The 18,420-nt window shown below is 44.1% G+C and overlaps 1 protein-coding gene across 1 annotated transcript in view; it reads right to left on the bottom strand.

Moving 5' to 3' along the window:
• The window catches only part of LOC124722245 (zinc finger protein rotund-like), a 506,603-nt gene that overhangs the window by 104,316 nt on the left and 383,867 nt on the right, over positions 1–18,420 (bottom strand). Inside the window, exon 6 of the mRNA XM_047247435.1 lies at positions 1,931–2,169. Coding sequence (XP_047103391.1) covers positions 1,931–2,169 — 239 coding nt within the window. The remainder of the gene's footprint in view (positions 1–1,930; positions 2,170–18,420) is intronic.

Genomic DNA, 18,420 nt, shown 5'->3' on the forward strand with positions numbered 1-18,420 from the left:
CGTCCCAATTAGAAAAGTGTCATTGAGTTCGTTTTGGCGGAAAACCAGAGAATCGCAAATATTAATAGCCACTTACAGAATGTCTAGGGAGACCTATAAGTGAACAAAAGCACGGTAAGCCGTTGGGCCAAGCGTCTGTCATTGTCGCAAGAAGGTCGCATACACCTATCCGATACGCCGCGTGCCAGCCGGCCGCACACAGCTGTCGCGCCTGGATTGTTGATGCGTGGGTAGACTCTTATTCGGAGTGCTCGACGGATCACAATCAAACACCTCGCTGCTCAAGTGGGCGTCTCTGTTGGTAGTACTGACACTCGTCCAGCAGTTGGGGTACTCAAAGGTGGGTGCCCGCTGGTGCCTCATCGCCTAACAGAAGACGATAAAGAGCAACAAAGGAACACCTTTGCAGAGTTGCTTGCGGGCTATGAGGACGATCGTGACATTTTTTTGACGAACATAGTGAGAGGCGTGGGTTCATCACTTAGAACAGGAAACAAGTCTGCAGTTCATGGAGTGGTGCCACACCACTTCTCCTCCGAAGAAAATGTTCAGAGCCGCACCCTCAGCCGGCAAAGTCATGGTCATTGTCTCCTGGGACTCTGAAAGTTATTCTGTTTGCTTCCCTCCCTCACAGTGCAACGATCAACTCTGAAGTCTGGTGTGCTACACTGAGGAAATTGAAGAACCGACTTCAGCGTGTTCTTCGTCACAAAAAAAAAGCAAACCAATTTCTTCTTATGCATGACAACGCAAGGCCTCACACCAGTCTGCACATCCGAGAGGTCACAAAACTTCGTTGGACTGTTGTTCGTCATCCACCCTACAGTCCGCATCTCGCACTCTCCGACTTCTGCCTGTTTGACCTGATGACTGCTGCACTTCGCACGTCGATGATGGGGAGGTTACTGATGCAGCATGACGGCGACCAGTAGAGTGGTACCGCGCGGGAATACAGGCCCTCGCGGTGAGGTGACGTAAGGCAGTCGCACTGAACAGAGATAATTTTGAAAAATACGGTTTTGCAGCCAAAGGAGTGGGGAACAGTATGCTGTATTGAAATCCTGAAAAACCTAGACTGGTTTCAGAAAAAAAATGTGTTGCATTACTGACTGAACGCCCCCCGTAATTTGTGATGTGAATCTAAACTCATTTCACAATATTACGATCTACCGATCCATGGAATATGAAACAAACAAACTGCGTACTTTTTATGTGGCACTGGAAACAGAGTTTTGAAGAGGACTTCAGTGATACAACATTTGTGAAACTTGATGCAATAATGAGGTGTGTAAGGAGGAGAGGTCCTATAAACGTCTGTCCTGTTGAAAATAAACACGTAACTCTGGTACAGTTCTTGTGTTCCTTATTATGACTATCAATTAAAGTACTCAAAATGATGACCTCGAGCACTGGTACCTGCTATATAGAGATTACGAACAGACAGAGCTTCACGTGGCATTTAATTTGCACTTTCGGTAGCGCAGGCCCCTGATGTGTGTCATTTCGTATCTTCGTTTCGCCTCGTTGTACGCCTTTGTGTTTCTTCCATCCTCTACCTCCTACAGCCTCCCCCTAGGCTCTTGCCAATACTTATCCCACACCCTTTCTCGTGCATCTAAATCCTTCGGCTAGCAACTGTTATCAGGAGGGCACAGCACCGCCGTCCTTACAGGTTTCGAGACCCACACATCGCAAACATCTCATCGAGCTTAAGACCGTCGTTTTTATTCCTATTAACGTATATTATGTAGATTTAATTTAATTTATTCGAAAGCAGAAGAGCGCTGATATCGCCCCTTTCAACCCCCCAACAGCCGACCGGTCTCGAGGAGAAAAAAAAGAACGTTAGTTTTCAACATCCCGAACCGGAATGGGCCTGAAACGTGTGTTGAGGTTCATTCTGCAAGAAGAAATTGAGGGCTGGGCTTACCTGAGGACACATCTTGCACTGGTACTTGCGCGGGGGCGGGCCGCCGTTGGTGGCGGGCGCCTGCTTGGAGGCGTTGATGGGCTGCGGCACGACGAGCATGGCGGCCGGCGGCGCGGGGGCGGCGCCGGCGTGCGCGTGCGGGTGCGCGTGCGTGGGCGGAGAGGCGCAGCTGCTGGAGCTGGAGGAGCGCGCCGCCAGCGCGCCACCCAGCTGCTGGTCCTCGGCGCCGCCGCCTCCGCCTGCGCCGACACACGCGTTACGCTCCAGAAATTCTTTTATATTTCTACGTCGATCATTTTCTAAATGCCTTAACTAACCTACGGAAAATAAACAGAATGAAAACTTAATTGCCTTGTAAATGCCGCAAAATTTAACACAGGATAAGTTCCAGTTGTGTGAGTGCCTGGCCACGTGGAAGGGCTGCAGGGAACATTCCACAGCCTGACCGTACTCGCTATCAACAACAAATCCACAGCCAGAAACAGCAAATCACAGCAAGTTGAGTAAGGCAACACAGAAAGGCCGTCTTTGAGAACTGAGACACAAACGACTGAAGGAAACAGCGTTCGACTCATTAACGCGGTAGACAGTACACTAGCTGAACAAAAGTATCCGGACACCCTTCGCCTACATACGGCTCGATCTCTATTGAATAACCTGCCTCGAGATGACTGGGTGTTTGTGTTGTCCTCATCATTTCATCATCATTCATGCAAGTGGCAAGATTGGACTGAGAAAAGGTTGGGAATTTGTACTCCCCACAATCCAAACATCATCATCACCATCATCATCTATTGAGGACACTTCCAATAAGGTGTATCAGTGACTGTCCAGGAATGTGAAACCATTGTTCCTCGAGAGCCGTAACCAGAGAAAGTAGTGACGTTGGATGCTGGCGTGCCGAGGGAAGTTGACGTTCTAACTCATTCCAAACGTGTTCCACTGGGTTCAGGTCAGGACCTTCGGCTGGCCAGTCCGTCTCAGGAATATTAATCTCCACAAACCATTGCCTCACAGCTGCTGCTTTATGACGTAGTGCATTGTCCTGTTGGTACAAACAACCGTCGCCTCCGAACTGTTCCTCTACATACTCTGTAGACAACGATGCAAAATATGTTCATATCCTTTCGCATTTAGCGTTTTATTAAGCGCAGTGAGGGAATCATACTCTAACCACGAAAAACAACCCCGTACCGTAAGACAACCTCCAGCGTACTTCACTGCGCAGCCATTCGCCAAACCCAAACCCTTCCATCGGATTGCTACGGGATCCATCACTCCACATCACTCGTTACACCACCTGAAAGCTCGCTTTGCAGACTACAGAAATGTGTGGCTTACGAAGAGGTGCTCGACCGTGGTACCCCATTCTTTCTAACTCCTTGAGCACAGTCATTGTGCTAGCTTTACTGTTGAGAGCTCTTTGGAACTCCAAGTGATTCCTTCCTCAGAAGCCGCGCAGGGTAGCTGCGCGGCCAAGGGCGTCTTGCCACGGTTCGCGCGGCTCCCCCAGTCGGAGGTTCGAGTGCTCCCTCGGGCCTGGATGTGCGTGTTGTCCTTAACGTAAGTTGGTCAGATTAAGTAGTGTGTAAGCCTAGGGACCGATGACCTCAGCATTTTCGTCCCATAGGAACTTACCACTACCACGTTCCTCAGAATTCGTGTGAACTTTTACAACTGCCCTACGCAGTGCTCGACGACCCCTGTCCGTCAGTACGTGATAATCGTCTGGTCTCGATTTAGTTGTGGTTGTTATTTTGCATTTCCACTCCGTAGTCGCATCAGCAAAAGTCAATTTGGGCTGCTTTTGAAGGGTTGAAATGTCCCTGATGGATTTGTTACTCAGGTGATATCTAGTGAATAGCGCAGGTTGGAAGTCATGAGCTTTCCTGGTGTTACTGTCGCTCTGCTGACTTCCTCGTGACATCTAGCGGTCAGTTAAGCATTACGTAGGGGTGTCTGGATACTTTTGATTAGGCGGCGTACGTTCACAGTGTCGTAATGCTTAGTGAAATATCGATAACGGTAAGTGGATACTACGATATTATAGCGTGTAGATTATGACGTTGTGAAAGGTTTCAGAGATTTTGTTGCTGTTGTAGAGCTCAAATCAACTGCATGATATAAGTAGTTCTCAAATTGTTTGATGTATTGTTTTCAAACGCTGCTCCAATTAACTAATGCAAACCAGTTATTATTATTATCATTATTATTATTCCATTAAAACATTATATATATTTCGTTATAAATATACACTTTTTATTAATATATTAAAATATTTTATATTTTGTAGTGACGTTATTATCAAAAATAGTAGTCATTTTAGAAGCAGGAGTGACGGGAAGTTCCGTTAGGAGTGACGGAGGGATGGAGTGACATTAACAAACTGATCTCTCTCCTCCCCCCCCCCTCCCCCTCCTCCCAAAATCGAGCCCTGAATGCGCGACTGACGAGAACATTACTCAGATCATAATGTTGTGTATCGTACCTCGGTTTAGCTACATTTCTAAGAATACACATTTCACCGTATCCCACCTCGGCTATACAGTGTGTATCCTAAATAAAGGGAAAGCTATCTGTGTCAGTTTTTCCCCAAGCGGCTCATAATCCGTTCGCGAGGTTGTTCCGCGCCTCTCAAAGAGTGTGCGCGTAATAACGTCTCGCTTGTGTCGACAGTAAGCACCAACTCCGTTGCACTCAGATGTATAGCCTATTCGCACTAGAAGCGGCAGACACGTTCCTAAAAGAGGAAATGTCGTATTTATCTGACGCTCAGTGAAATCTCTAACAGCTTGCAGCCATTCGTCTCACGCTATGACGTAGTAAGTTGACGTATAGCTTTTACGCTTGAATGCAGAGGGTTTAAAATCTCAGTCCGGTCATCCAAATTATATTTTCCGTTGCATTTCTAAATAATGTGTGCTGAGTGCCGCAACGGTTATTTTTAAATAAAAAATAAAAAATAGAAATAAAACATTGAGTTTCCATTCTTCCACATTCGGAACTTGTCCTAATTAATGACTTCGTCGTCAAAAGGACCTTAAATCCTACTTTTTCCCGTTCCTTGTATCAGTTATGCGGCGAAGCATTCATCGAGAAACTTCTTTGAATTAGGTAAATCGTTCAGTTTCCTCAGTACCACACAAGCGGCTCGTAGTGAAATTGCGTGCTTATGGAATATCGTCTCAGTTATGTGACTGGATTTGTGATTTCCTGTCAGAGAGGTCACAGTTCGTAGTAATTGACGGAAAGTCCTCGAGTAAAACAGAAGTGATTTCTGGCGTTTCCCAAGGTAGTGTTATAGGCACTTTGCTCTTCCTTATCTATATAAACGATTTGAGAGACAATCTGAGCAGCCGTCTTCGGTTGTTTGCAGATGACGCTGTCGTTTATCGACTAATAAAGTCATCAGAAGATCAAAACAAACTGCAAAACGATTTAGAAGACATGTCGGAATGGTGCGAAAAGTGGCAGTTGACCCTAAATAACGAAAAGTGTGAGGTCATCCACATGAGTGCTAAAAGGAACTCGTTTAACTTCGGTTATACGATAAATCAGTCTAATCTAAAAGCCGTAAATTCAAGTAAACACCTAGGTATTACGAAACTTCCTGGCAGATTAAAACTGTGTGCCGGACCGAGACTCGAACTCGGGAACTTTGCCTTTCGCGGGAAAGTGCTCTACCAACTGAGCTACCCAAGCACGACTCACGCCCCGTATTACAATTACGAACAACTTAAATTGGAAGGAACACATAGAAAATGTTGTGGGGAAGGCTAACCAAAGACTGCGTTTTATTGGCAGGACACTTAGAAAATGTAACAGACCTACTAAGGAGACTGCTTACACTATGCTTGTCTGTCCTCTTTTAGAATACTGCTGCGCGGTGTAGGATCCTTACCAGATAGGACTGACGGAGTTCATCGAAAAAGTTCAAAGAAAGGCAACACGTTTTGTATTATCGCGAAATATGGGAGAGAGTGTCACAGAAATGATACAGGATTTGGGCTGGAAATCATTAAAAGAAAGGCGTTTTTCGTTGTGACGGAATCTTCTCACAAATTCTAATCACCAACTTTCTCCTCCGAATGCGAAAGTATTTTGTTGACACCGACTTAAATAGGGAGGAACGATCACCACGATAAAATAAGGGAAATCAGAGATCGTACGGAAAGATATAACAAAAACATAAGAATCTCCAATGCAACATAAAAAAATAAAAATTGTACTAGTACTTCTTTGGAGTTTAGTTTCCGTCTCAGAAGCTTTCTTTGCACACTCTGCCAATTTTTGTACAGTATTCAAGGCAGATTGCTGCTTACAATGGCAAACATAACAACTCTTCCTCTTCTTTTTTGGGTCATAGGTGGAGCATGTCTTGCGTTTTTCCAGTCGTTCTACGACGACTTCTGCTCCTGGTTCTGCTACGAATGGATGCACGAAGTTCACAACGTATGTGAGAGTAGTTGACTCGCTTTTCCATTTGTGGTGTCACCAATGTGTATGCAAGCTTCTTCAAAAACTTAAAGCGGTTGATTTGGGTAGTGTCTTTATTCGTGTAATGAAGGACAAAGGTATTTACCCCACTTAGGTCCAACATGAGGAAAAACGATGCCATTGGCCACCATGGGGTACGTCGTGCAGAGGAATACTTGGCACACTTCTCATTTAGGGCATCTACACCATCTTTACTGTCATTATAGTATGAAGTATTATGTATGGTTTCCTCCATCACCATCTTTACATTCATCATGGTGCACAGACGATATTAGAGTCACTACCCTACTCTTTTTCGGCATAAATGAAACTAGGGTTAGATCATGCATGAATGCATACATTGAAGAACTGACTTCCTTGCTTCTTCTCATAGGTAAGAATTCTTCTGGTATTTCTCTTTTACTTTTTAAATTTTTCAATGTTCAAATGGTTCAAATGGCTCTGAGCACTATGGGACTCAACATCTGAGGTCATAGTCCCCTAGAACTCAGAACTACTTAAACCTAACTAACCTAAGGACATCACACACATCCATGTCCGAAGCAGGATTCGAACCTGCGACCGTAGAGGTCGCGCGGTTCCAGACTGAAGCGCCTAGAATTGCTCTGTCACAGCGGCCGGCTTTTCAATGTTCCCACGTACGTTAGTCCTCTCGATCTGAGACATGTTGCTAACTCGATTGAGCTAAACCACTTATCTGCAGTAATGTTGCGGTTAGTCTGTTCAGTTGGCTTAGCTAATATAATCACAGTCTGAGTTGCTTTATGGAACTTTTTTTTTTCTACTGAGCTTAGATTTTTCAATCGGAATCCGTTCCTGTGTAAACATATGCACAGATAACCAGTGCGAGCATCAGTAAGGTTAGGTTAGGTTAGGTTAGTGTTTAACGTCCCGTCGACAACGAGGTCATTAGAGACGGAGCGCAAGCTCGGGTTAGGGAAGGATTGGGAAGGAAATCGGCTGTGCCCTTTCAAAGGAACCATCCCGGCATTTGCCTGAAACGAGTTAGGGAAATCACAGAAAACCTAAATGAGGATGGCTGGAGACGGGATTGAACCGTCGTCCTCCCGAACGCGAGTCCAGTGTGCTACCACTGCGCCACCTCGCTCGGTCATCAGTAAGGCACATGACTTTCGAGGCATGCTTGCACGGTTTGTTCGGCAGGTACATTTTGAATCTGCATTTGCCACGAAATGATACCAGCATTTCATCGATATATGTGCATTCTCCAACGTTGTACAACATTTGACAGCCGTCAATAAATTGTGTAAAAATTTCTGACACTGAGCCAAAGGATCCTTTTGCTTGAATTCAGTATGGATTGCAGGGCCATCGAATCTCAAGCATGTTAAGAGTACACCAAAGTGGTTTCTGGATATAACGCACCTAAATATATCATGTCCAGTACTATCTGTGGCATACAATGATTTGTAATCTTATCTGCTGAATTTGAAAATAGTCGAATAAAACAGTAAATCGAAAAACGCTTTTAGTTCACATAAATCGGCTTCATACCTAACATTTGCATCATTTTCAGACTTTTCTTTATTTTTACGCTAGTCTATTTCAGTAGAATACTCGAAATATCGTCAGTCACAAGCAAATTCCAAATAGCAAGATGATCTAGTTTATTACCTACTTGAGCAGGTGGCTGCACTGTCAGCAAACGAATGATGTTGTGCTGCTGAACACCATATCGCTCGCGAAAAGGCTTTCACGACGAGCGATACTGGTTTCGACCAAATATATTTCTAGCAGAACGTTTAGCTACAAGTTCAGTCTCTCTCCTTATGTCCTCATCAGTCTCATCACTTGTTTCATTCAAGGGATTCACAGGTGGTAAAACAAATTCATCTGCACTTTCACACTGTTCCGATTCTTAATTATGTTAACTTTCAATTCAGCTGTTACTATCTGATCAAACACTTCCTAAACTGTCCTCAAACCATTTTACAACCGTACCCTCGAAGTCAGGGTCTGTAACAAGAACAGTAGACGAAGACCTGGCTACTGGACCTATAAAGCAAAGACCCAGAGACCGCTAGCATGAAAGAAGCAGTAATAGCATCGATCGACATCACGTTCAAGTGGCTACTGACGAAGGAAACCACGGCAGAAAAGAACAACTAGACAACGCTGTAATCCCCTACCCCACCTCTATCCATTAGCAACAGAGTAACAATAAATGTTGGTGGTCTCTGAGACCGCGCCTAGGACGTTAAGGGATAAAACAGAGTGAGGGACGTGTGCTGCTGAGTACCCCGGTCCCGCTTTCCGCTACACGTTGTGCTACAATACAGCTCTTCGAACAACACGAGGTTTCAACTTGAAATAAGAAAAGCCAGTGGCAAGTTAAAGATTTGAGTCGGTCAATACGTTGCGTTCACTGCTCGTGAAAACAGCTATCCCAATTAGGCGCACAGTTTTCCTCTGCCACATGCAGGAAAAGATAAGAAGGTCTCGGGTGTGATCTTGCTTCCTCAGTACCTACGTGAACCATAATTGTGACAAAAAGGGTTAACCTAATTTAGGATGGGTGAAATGAGTTCAAAAATGGTTCAAATGGCTCTGAGCACTATGGGACTTAAACGTCTGAGGTCATCAGTCCCCTAGAACCTGGAACTACTTAAACCTAACTAACCTAAGGACATCACACACATCCATGCCCGAGGCAGGATTCGAACCTGCGACCGTAGCGGTCGCGCGGTTCCAGACTGTAGCGCCTAGAACCGCTCGGCCATCTCGGCCGGCGGTGAAATGAGTCACTCCATATTTAGGTGATGCACTATTAGTCCGCTAATGAACAAAACTAACACACAATAAATTCAACAAATGTTTGATTTTATTGTGAAAGAAAAAAGTAGTTCGTGATAAGAATGCGCTTCTATCTGGGTCTGAAAAACAGAGGTGCAAGAAATGCAAAAAGGTTCTCTAGAACTCCTTACATTTCCGAAATACATTCATGGACATACACTCAACGTGCAAATGCTGTTTGGCATTGACTGAATGGATGAATAAATTGTTGGTGGAGAAAGACAGTTTCATATCTATTTTCTTACTTAAATTGCCAGTTTCTTTTGGTGTGGGGGGGGGGGGGGGCATCGTACACATGGAACAACGAGTTCAAACATCCACTAATTCATAACATAAAATCTAAAAAAGAAAATAGTGGCATAAATTATGTACGTTATAGATGCAGTCCTGCACACTATATTGTCGAAACAGGTACAAGGTGCGGCACGCATTTCATGGATGCATTTTGTCTGTATGAGGAAAAAAATGAAACTCGCTGTCTAAGGGAGCCGAAATTCCTTGATACGTCGCAGAGCTCGACGCTCATCAAGCATGGCTGAACAGTGACGTTACTTTGACTCGCGCGTCGCGAAGAGCAAGCAGTACGCGATAAATTACGATCTAGATGCAACAACAAGTTTTTAGACAATTTCGGGAAAAAAACACAGAAATAAATAGCATTCAGTTCTAATACAGCACGAACACCTGTTGTATTTGAACAGTTTTTCAATAAGAGTTCTCATACTAAATTATGATCACAACCGCCAGAATCAATTACGCGCTAAGATTCGTCGTGGCGCTAGTACCATTAGAGATCGCGATCCAAAACTCCGGTCGAGCCCGAAATTTCCCCAGCTGTGACGTAAACTCCTCGAGCTCTTCCACGTGTGCTCAAAAACTAAACAGCCCGAACCATTTCGACAAATCGCCGAAAGCTAACCATATTGACACCTCTGGACAACAATTAAATGACATACGTGTGAATTTAAAAATTTACGCACGAAAATTCGGTCGCAGTTTTTAAAAGCATCTAATGACACGATAAACGCAATAAACGGAGTTCTTGGATCGGCAGGAAAAAGAACTAAACTAATTTACAAAATTAAGTCTATTTCTAACAGTCTGAAGAAAACATGGCTTCTGGAATCGATACAGAGTTAACATCTTTGCAATAGCTTGTTAGCTGTTACATCTGTGACATGTTTTCCGTAAGTTTCAGCCATTAACGGAAGAATGTTAACACGTTTTACTTATATTTTATAGGAATGAAAATTCACGTCATTGCAGCTGTATATTCGCAGTAAGTGTATTTTCAAATGTACATTAAAATATTTTCAAGAGTACGTCTTAAATTGATGAAAGAAACAAGAAAAATGTACTGATTTAAGATCGGACGTTAAACTCCAAATCGTTCCTCATCGAACCGAAATGGGAACTTTTTCTGTTTTTTCCTTCTGATTTTTAAGGTTATAAACTCATTTAGTGGCTGTATAATAGGTTACATAACCTACATAAACTTGACTAAAAGTTGCTTGCATTTAAAAGGAATGGTACCACGTGTCTATTGAGTGCACATTGGTTTTACAGTATTTTTTTTTTTTTCATTTTCCGAGCGGTAAACATTAATTGCTATCAACATAATGGTAAGAAGGCGAAAAAAGTTTCATTTTCCGATTTGGTGCATTGAATATAAACGATTAGACACTCGCAAAATATAAGGACATGAATTTTGCACCCTAGGCACATTTAGAATTTATTTGTGTGTGTATGTAGCCAATTTAAACGAATGTTGGTGTATTAAGTAACAATATATTTAAGCCCCTCATGTAAAAGGTCAACATATGGTAGTATTTCATTGACAAAATATATCTTTTTTTAGGATTCTGTGCCTCTGTCGTTCAAAACGGAACCCTTGTAGACTCACTTTGTAGTCTGTCTCTCAGGAATCGGTAGATGGATCAAGTTGAATGTCAAATACTAGGGTCTACGGACCTTAGCGGTGTAAAAAATTAAGTCAATGTAATCAAAAGATACGGCCATTTGTGTTTCCTATTTTGATACTCGCAAACTCACTTGTCAGGACCTATAAATGAACTGTCTAAATACATAATGTAATTGGTGCGGAACCGTCAGACCTCGAGTCCTACTCGCAATTGTCTGGTTTCTTCTATACCAACTGACACGTTCCACTATATAGTCAGACGTCATGAACAAGTGCGTCGGCATTCGTACTCTTCGAAAATACTGCGGTACTGTTTGAACATAAAACTACAACAAGTTTACAAATCGATGTGTTCAGAATCTAAAATCGGTAGCTGAGGTCTGGAAACACTTCTCAGAAGCTAGTCCGACCAGTTCTAGTAAGTCACTTCGCATACAACACTACAGTGCGGCTATGCGACCATTTCTTGGATACTGTTCCAGCGTATTACAAAAAAAAAAAAGGTTCAAATGGTTCTGAGCACTATGGGACTCAACTGCTGTGGTCATAAGTCCCCTAGAACTTAGAACTACTTAAACCTAACTAACCTAAGGACATCACACACATCCATGCCCGAGGCAGGATTCGAACCTGCGACCGTAGCGGTCGCTCGGTTCCAGACTGTAGCGCCTTTAACCGCTCGGCCACTCCGGCCGGCAGCAGCGTATTACAGCAGACATGGAAGGTGTAGAGAGATGCGCTGTCAGGATTGTAACAGGTCAGTAAATCCCACACAACATTGTTACAGAAATGCTCTGTTTGTCTTACGTGGAAAGATAACGTTCTGGCGAAACCTGTAGCGCAAAATTAGAGATGACTTCTGTGAAGACTACGCGACAATTCTACTTTCACTATCATATATCTCGCATAGCGATGATGGGAACAAATCGAGAGAGGTTAAGGAGCGTGCAGAGGCATATAGCCACTAATTTGGCCTCCCTCCATTTGTGAATGTAATAGGACAGTAAATCGCAAATATTGGTGCAAAGTCACCTTCGCTTACGGAGTATGTCTGTAGATGTAGATGCCACTGCCGTTTTTCACTGAGACACTTGTGTGTGAAACAGAATAGCGTGTTCACACAAGAAGGTGTCGCAACGGCGAACCAAGTAAATTGCGACATAACAGGGCAGAAATTTGCGTATTTGATAGTTGCACTACAAATGGCATTCGTGTCCCGGGACGCTCGAGGAATAAACGAGCTGTTAGCGCCATTGTTGCAAAGCCATCACTGTGAAGTAGAATCGGAGAGCTAACATTCGATTTATGCAGGCCTCCAGCAAAACGTGGCAAGGAAATCCTTTACACCTGTTTCCTGCCGCACTTAACGGAGGCCTAACAACTTGTATGCCGAACGGGAAAACTGCTTCGCTAAACCACACAGATCCATAACTTTGTTTAAAGGAGCGAAGACATCCGCCTACAGAGACCAATAAATATGTATGAGCCATTCGGTAAGGAAAACCCATCGAATATAGCTTCCGTCCCTCACGAACGTAGCCTTACTGTAGCCGGAAAACGTAATGGCACTGAAATTCAACAGGTAGCAACTACATAAATCGCACGCCGGCAAGAAAAGTGACACTTGTCGACAAACGGCAATTTTTAATTTGTCACTGAAAAATACGTGTGAAGTGCCACAACTTGCACTAGAAAAATATAATGGAATTTACTGCCAACAATACATACTTGAAATTTAAAAGAAGCTTATACTGTTTTGGTATAAGTTTCGTAGAATTCATTTTTAAAGTCGAGTTTTCTGAAGTACTGTGTTGTTGAGCTGTGTCACTTTTCTTGCCGGCGTGCGAAATGTCAATAACCCCTGTTAAAAGTTCTAGCTTCTCTCACTTCGATAATAATTCTTTTTTAATTGTAATCGGAACTGTAAGTAGTGTCATGTTACTCGCATAGCAAAGTATTGCGAATTGTTGAACAGTGTTCGACTGGGAAATCGACTATCGTACGTCTACGTTTGTTAGGTTCTACTATTGATTAAATTTTCTTTTATTGTATAGTTCTCATTTCAAACTATAACAAGTGTTTCACTGAATGTGGAGTCAATATGACTTGTAAGCTCAGGAAGACGGAAAATGTTGTCAGATTGTAGTTTCTTCGAATTTTAAAGACGGTTCAGTGAAGAATTATACTCGTACTGGCACATGAGACTCCCTTCTCACAGTCACATTGGCGAACTGGTCGTGGGATTAGCACGGCGAATAAGTCGCATTTGTCGCTTGGTACACTGTTCTCGCAATACATCATCATGTGTCAAAAGCAGTGCACCCGCCTGTTCCGCGACCTATAGCAGCGAATGGCGCATTTGACGACATAACTCACTAGCAAATTCAACAGCGCTCATTCGTCACGTGATCCCATTTGCAGTAGACAGTCTGTAGACCGCTGCCGCCAAGGCAGATTGCACTGCGTTTGTTCGTTAGCAGTTGGTGATTGATGCTTCACGCACTTCCTGCATCTTTTTACATTTACAAGGTGAACTACAAACCGCGCACTTTTGACGCCACAGCGTTACTCCTTTTATACTAACAGTCAAAAAGTGTCTCCCAGAAAATTTCATCCGTGCATATTTTCGTTCGAAAATGGACGTGAGAGAAAGGCAATTTGGAAACACTAGTCACGTGTGCAGCAAGAATCTTCATTCAGTACTGTATATCTGTATTGCCAGTTAGGGCAGAGGCTAGGGTTTTGCGTTACAATACTTGGTTCGTAAACTGGATTCCTGGTTTAAATGCATTTTTTATTTATTTTTATTTATTTTTTATTTATTTATTTATTTTTTTGCTGAGAAACCCGGCATTGCCCGGGTATATATCTATGCAAATCTTGTATTAGTCCATGATCTCCTCCTTCCTGTCTCTGTCCATCTCCTCCTCCCTCCTCATTCTGTCCATTCCTCCTCCCACGCCTCAGTGTCAGTCTCCCCCTCCTCCTCTTTCTATCCACCTCGTCCTCCTCCCGCTCTCTATACATGTCCTCCTCCCTCTCTCTGTCAAACTTTTCCTCCCTTTCCCTCTGCTCAACTCCTCCTAATCCCCTCTCGGTCCATCTCTTTATCTCGCCTCTCCGTCCACCACCTCCTCCCCCTTCTCAGTCCATGACCCCCACCATAGTGGGAGGTTGGTGATTTGTACCCGCATAAGATTTCTTTCCGAATAGTATGTGTACCAAGTTCTTTTGAAATCAATCCAGGGTCCTAGTGAAGAGAGGTACGTGACATACAGGATGATTCCATGATGATATTACAAAACTTTCTGGGATGATGGAGAAGGGTAAATGTATTAATTCTGGGTAAGGGGCCCTCGTCCAGAAACGACGGAATCGAAAGTTATGAGTGAAAATCCTTCTCTAAAATGCATACTGTAAGAGCTATGGGCACTTGTTCATCTTCGCTACTGTGAAACACATCTTCTGCTGAACAAATGTCCACAGCTCATAAGGTATGAGTTTTACAGCCAATGTTTGCAAGACATCTTTTTCTTGTTTTAGTCCATGCCAGCACTGCAAATTTAACAATCTTAGCAGCTGCTGTAACAGCACATGTATTCAACTATCAGAGGTATCATATGGATTTTTGCTTATATCTTTTGATTCATTTGTTTCCAGAACAGGGTCCCTTACCACAAATTATATGAAGGTTTGTAATATCATCATGGAATCACCCTGTATATGCCACATATATCAGAATGCCCGATTCTCTCTTGTCTTACGCCATACGACTCCAGAGAGGATTTTAAATTAAAATGTGGTATTCAGTCGTGTGGCTTGATCCTAAATTCAGAAAAAACTTTTTACAAAGTTAATGGCTCGCTGCAGTGCTCATTCTCGGGATCTTGTTGACTGACACAATTGACAGTACAAATATGAGACGAATTGCACTTTATACGTTTAAGGCTCTTAGGCCGAGCCTACCCAAAAAATTCAAAATAATTCGTCCATAGCCGGCCGGAGTGGCCGTGCACTTCTAGGCGCTACGGTCTGGAGCCGAACGACCGCTCCGGTCGCAAGTTCGAATCCTGCCTCGGGCATGGATGTGTGTGATATCCTTAGGTTAGTTAGGTTTAATTAGTTCTAAGTTCTAGGCGACTGATGACCTCAGAAGTTAAGTCGCACAGTGCTCAGAGCCATTTGAGCCAATTCGTCCATATTGAATTTAATCCAATCTGATCACGTACCTTTGTAGATGTTTTCAAATACACTACTGGAAATTGAAATAAGAACACCGTGAATTCATTGTCCCAGGAAGGGGAAACTTTATTGACACATTCCTGGGGTCAGATACATCACATGATCACACTGACAGAACCACAGGCCCATAGACACAGGCAACAGAGCATGCACAATGTCGGCACTAGTACAGTGTATATCCACCTTTCGCAGCTATGCAGGCTGCTATTCTCCCATGGAGACGATCGTAGAGATGCTGGATGTAGTCCTGTGGAACGGCTTGCCATGCCATTTCCACCTGGCGCCTCAGTTGGACCAGCGTTCGTGCTGGACGTGCAGACCGCGTGAGACGACGCTTCATCCAGTCCCAAACATGCTCAATGGGGGACAGATCCGGAGATCTTGCTGGCCAGGGTAGTTGACTTACACCTTCTAGAGCACGTTGGGTGGCACGGGATACATGTGGACGTGCATTGTCCTGTTGGAACAGCAAGTTCCCTTGCCGGTCTAGGAATGGTAGAACGATGGGTTCGATGACGGTTTGGATGTACCGTGCACTATTCAGTGTCCCCTCGACGATCACCAGTGGTGTATGGCCAGTGTAGGAGATCGCTCCCCACACCATGATGCCGGGTGTTGGCCCTGTGTGCCTCAGTCGTATGCAGTCCTGATTGTGGCGCTCACCTGCACGGCGCCAAACACGCATACGACCATCATTGGCACCAAGGCAGAAGCGACTCTCATCGCTGAAGACGACACGTCTCCATTCGTCCCTCCATTCACGCCTGTCGCGACACCACTGGAGGCGGGCTGCACGATGTTGGGGCGTGAGCGGAAGACGGCCTAACGGTGTGCGGGACCGTAGCCCAGCTTCATGGAGACGGTTGCGAATGGTCCTCGCCGATACCCCAGGAGCACCAGTGTCCCTAATTTGCTGGGAAGTGGCGGTGCGGTCCCCTACGGCACTGCGTAGGATCCTACGGTCTTGGCGTGCATCCGTGCGTCGCTGCGGTCCGGTCCAAGGTCGACGGGCACGTGCACCTTCCGCCGACCACTGGCGACAACATCGATGTACTGTGGAGACCTCACGCCCCACGTGTTGAGCAATTCGGCGGTACGTCCACCCGGCCTCCCGCATGCCCACTATACGCCCTCGCTCAAAGTCCGTCAACTGCACATACAGTTCACGTCCACGCTGTCGCGGCATGCTACCAGTGTTAAAGACTGCGATGGAGCTCCGTATGCCACGGCAAACTGGCTGACACTGACGGCGGCGGCGCACAAATGCTGCGCAGCTAGCGCCGTTCGACGGCCAACACCGCGGTTCCTGGTGTGTCCGCTGTGCCGTGCGTGTGATCATTGCTTGTACAGCCCTCTCGCAGTGTCCGGAGCAAGTATGGTGGGTCTGACACACCGGTGTCAATGTGTTCTTTTTTCCATTTCCAGGAGTGTATTTTACGACTGAACTTCGTATATTCACCCGCCGGTATAATGCATCACTCCTCTTGCTTTGTAACCAATAGCAGCTCGGAAATCTGTGCTTGTTACGACCATGCGCAGTAAGCCCGTTTCTTTCACGTGGCGGACTGGAGTTCTATAACCAATAGCAGCTCGGAAATCTGTGCTTGTTACGACCATGCGCAGTAAGCCCGTTTCTTTCACGTGGCGGACTGGAGTTCTACAGCCTGCACAAGGGTTCTAAGAGTTAGCGTTTGATTTGTTTCTACTTTTCGCCAGCAGGTGGATACAAGCGCAACTGTCATTGACAAGTCTTTCAGCAGTTCCCTAACAGATAGCGCTACTTCGCATCGTCTAGCACACGGGCAGATAGCCGGCAAGAATGAGAAAGCATTCACTCTTAATTTAAGTGTTTATTTATAACACAAAGAACAAGAAGACATTCATCATTTAAAGAAAATAGATGTGAATGCATCATTGGATGTTGTTGCTAGATGACAGAAAATAGCCTACGTGTTTTCATTGTTCCTCAGATTAAAATTTAGTAGCCGTACTTAAATCAACAGTACTAGACATGCATATGGTGAAACCTTGAACAAGAATTTTGTGGTAGCGTAAAAAGTAGTGGTAGTGATTAACTTATTAGTGAAGCATATTTCAGTGTATCCTGTCACGTCAATCTGTCTTGACACTATGTTGTCGAAACGAAAGCTATAAGTTGTCTAATATTTAAATCACTATGTTGTAAAGCGTAGAAATGCTGACTACGGACGCGTTTATTTCATCACAAGACCCAATGAAATTTTTAATTGAAAACCCTTAGTTCTTCTCTCGTCTTTCTTTTGGAGATAAATTCCTGGTGAAAGAACGAAAGCAGACGCCAAGTCCTTCTATTAAAAAATTTTATGAAAAATTTGTAAGACGTTTCCCGAACAGAATGGTACAATTCAAAACTGAGGTTAAGTGGCAGCGTTGTAAGAAAAAAACGTTTTTATTTCTACCGTGTACTCTTTGGAATGGTAATGACGATTTTAAATTGCATAAGTGGCGAGTAGGCGAAGAGAGTCTTCAAAATCTACTCACGAAAGCTAAAACGCATGAATGTTCCACTTCACATATCACAGCAGCTGTTACATACAATCAGGCAGGTACAGTAAGAATTGACCATGCTGTTTCAGAAGCAGCAGGCTTGGAAGCTTTGAAAGACAACGAGAAGGTTGATCGAAACAGAAGCATAAATGAAAGATCATTTATCATCCGATGCAGTATTTAAGGGCACTTCCTCCGACACACAGAATGATTTAATAGCTTACATTACGGATGTTGTTAAAGAACAAATTTCAAGTGAAGTTTAAAAATAGGCCTTTTATAACAGTACAAGCCGACGAAACAACGGATGTCTCAGCTAGAAGTAAAATGATTGTAATTTTTCGTTTTTCAGATAGCGAATCAGGAGAAATGCAAGAGAGATTCGTGGGGTTTTATGACGTATCTAAAGACCGGCGTGCACAAGGCATAGCCCATGTTTTGTTGCAAGTGCTAAGCAGTTGGAATATTTATAAAAACAAATTAGTGTCGC

This window comes from Schistocerca piceifrons, chromosome X (assembly GCF_021461385.2).
Source record: "Schistocerca piceifrons isolate TAMUIC-IGC-003096 chromosome X, iqSchPice1.1, whole genome shotgun sequence".
In the NCBI taxonomy this organism is placed as follows: Eukaryota; Metazoa; Arthropoda; class Insecta; order Orthoptera; family Acrididae; genus Schistocerca; species Schistocerca piceifrons.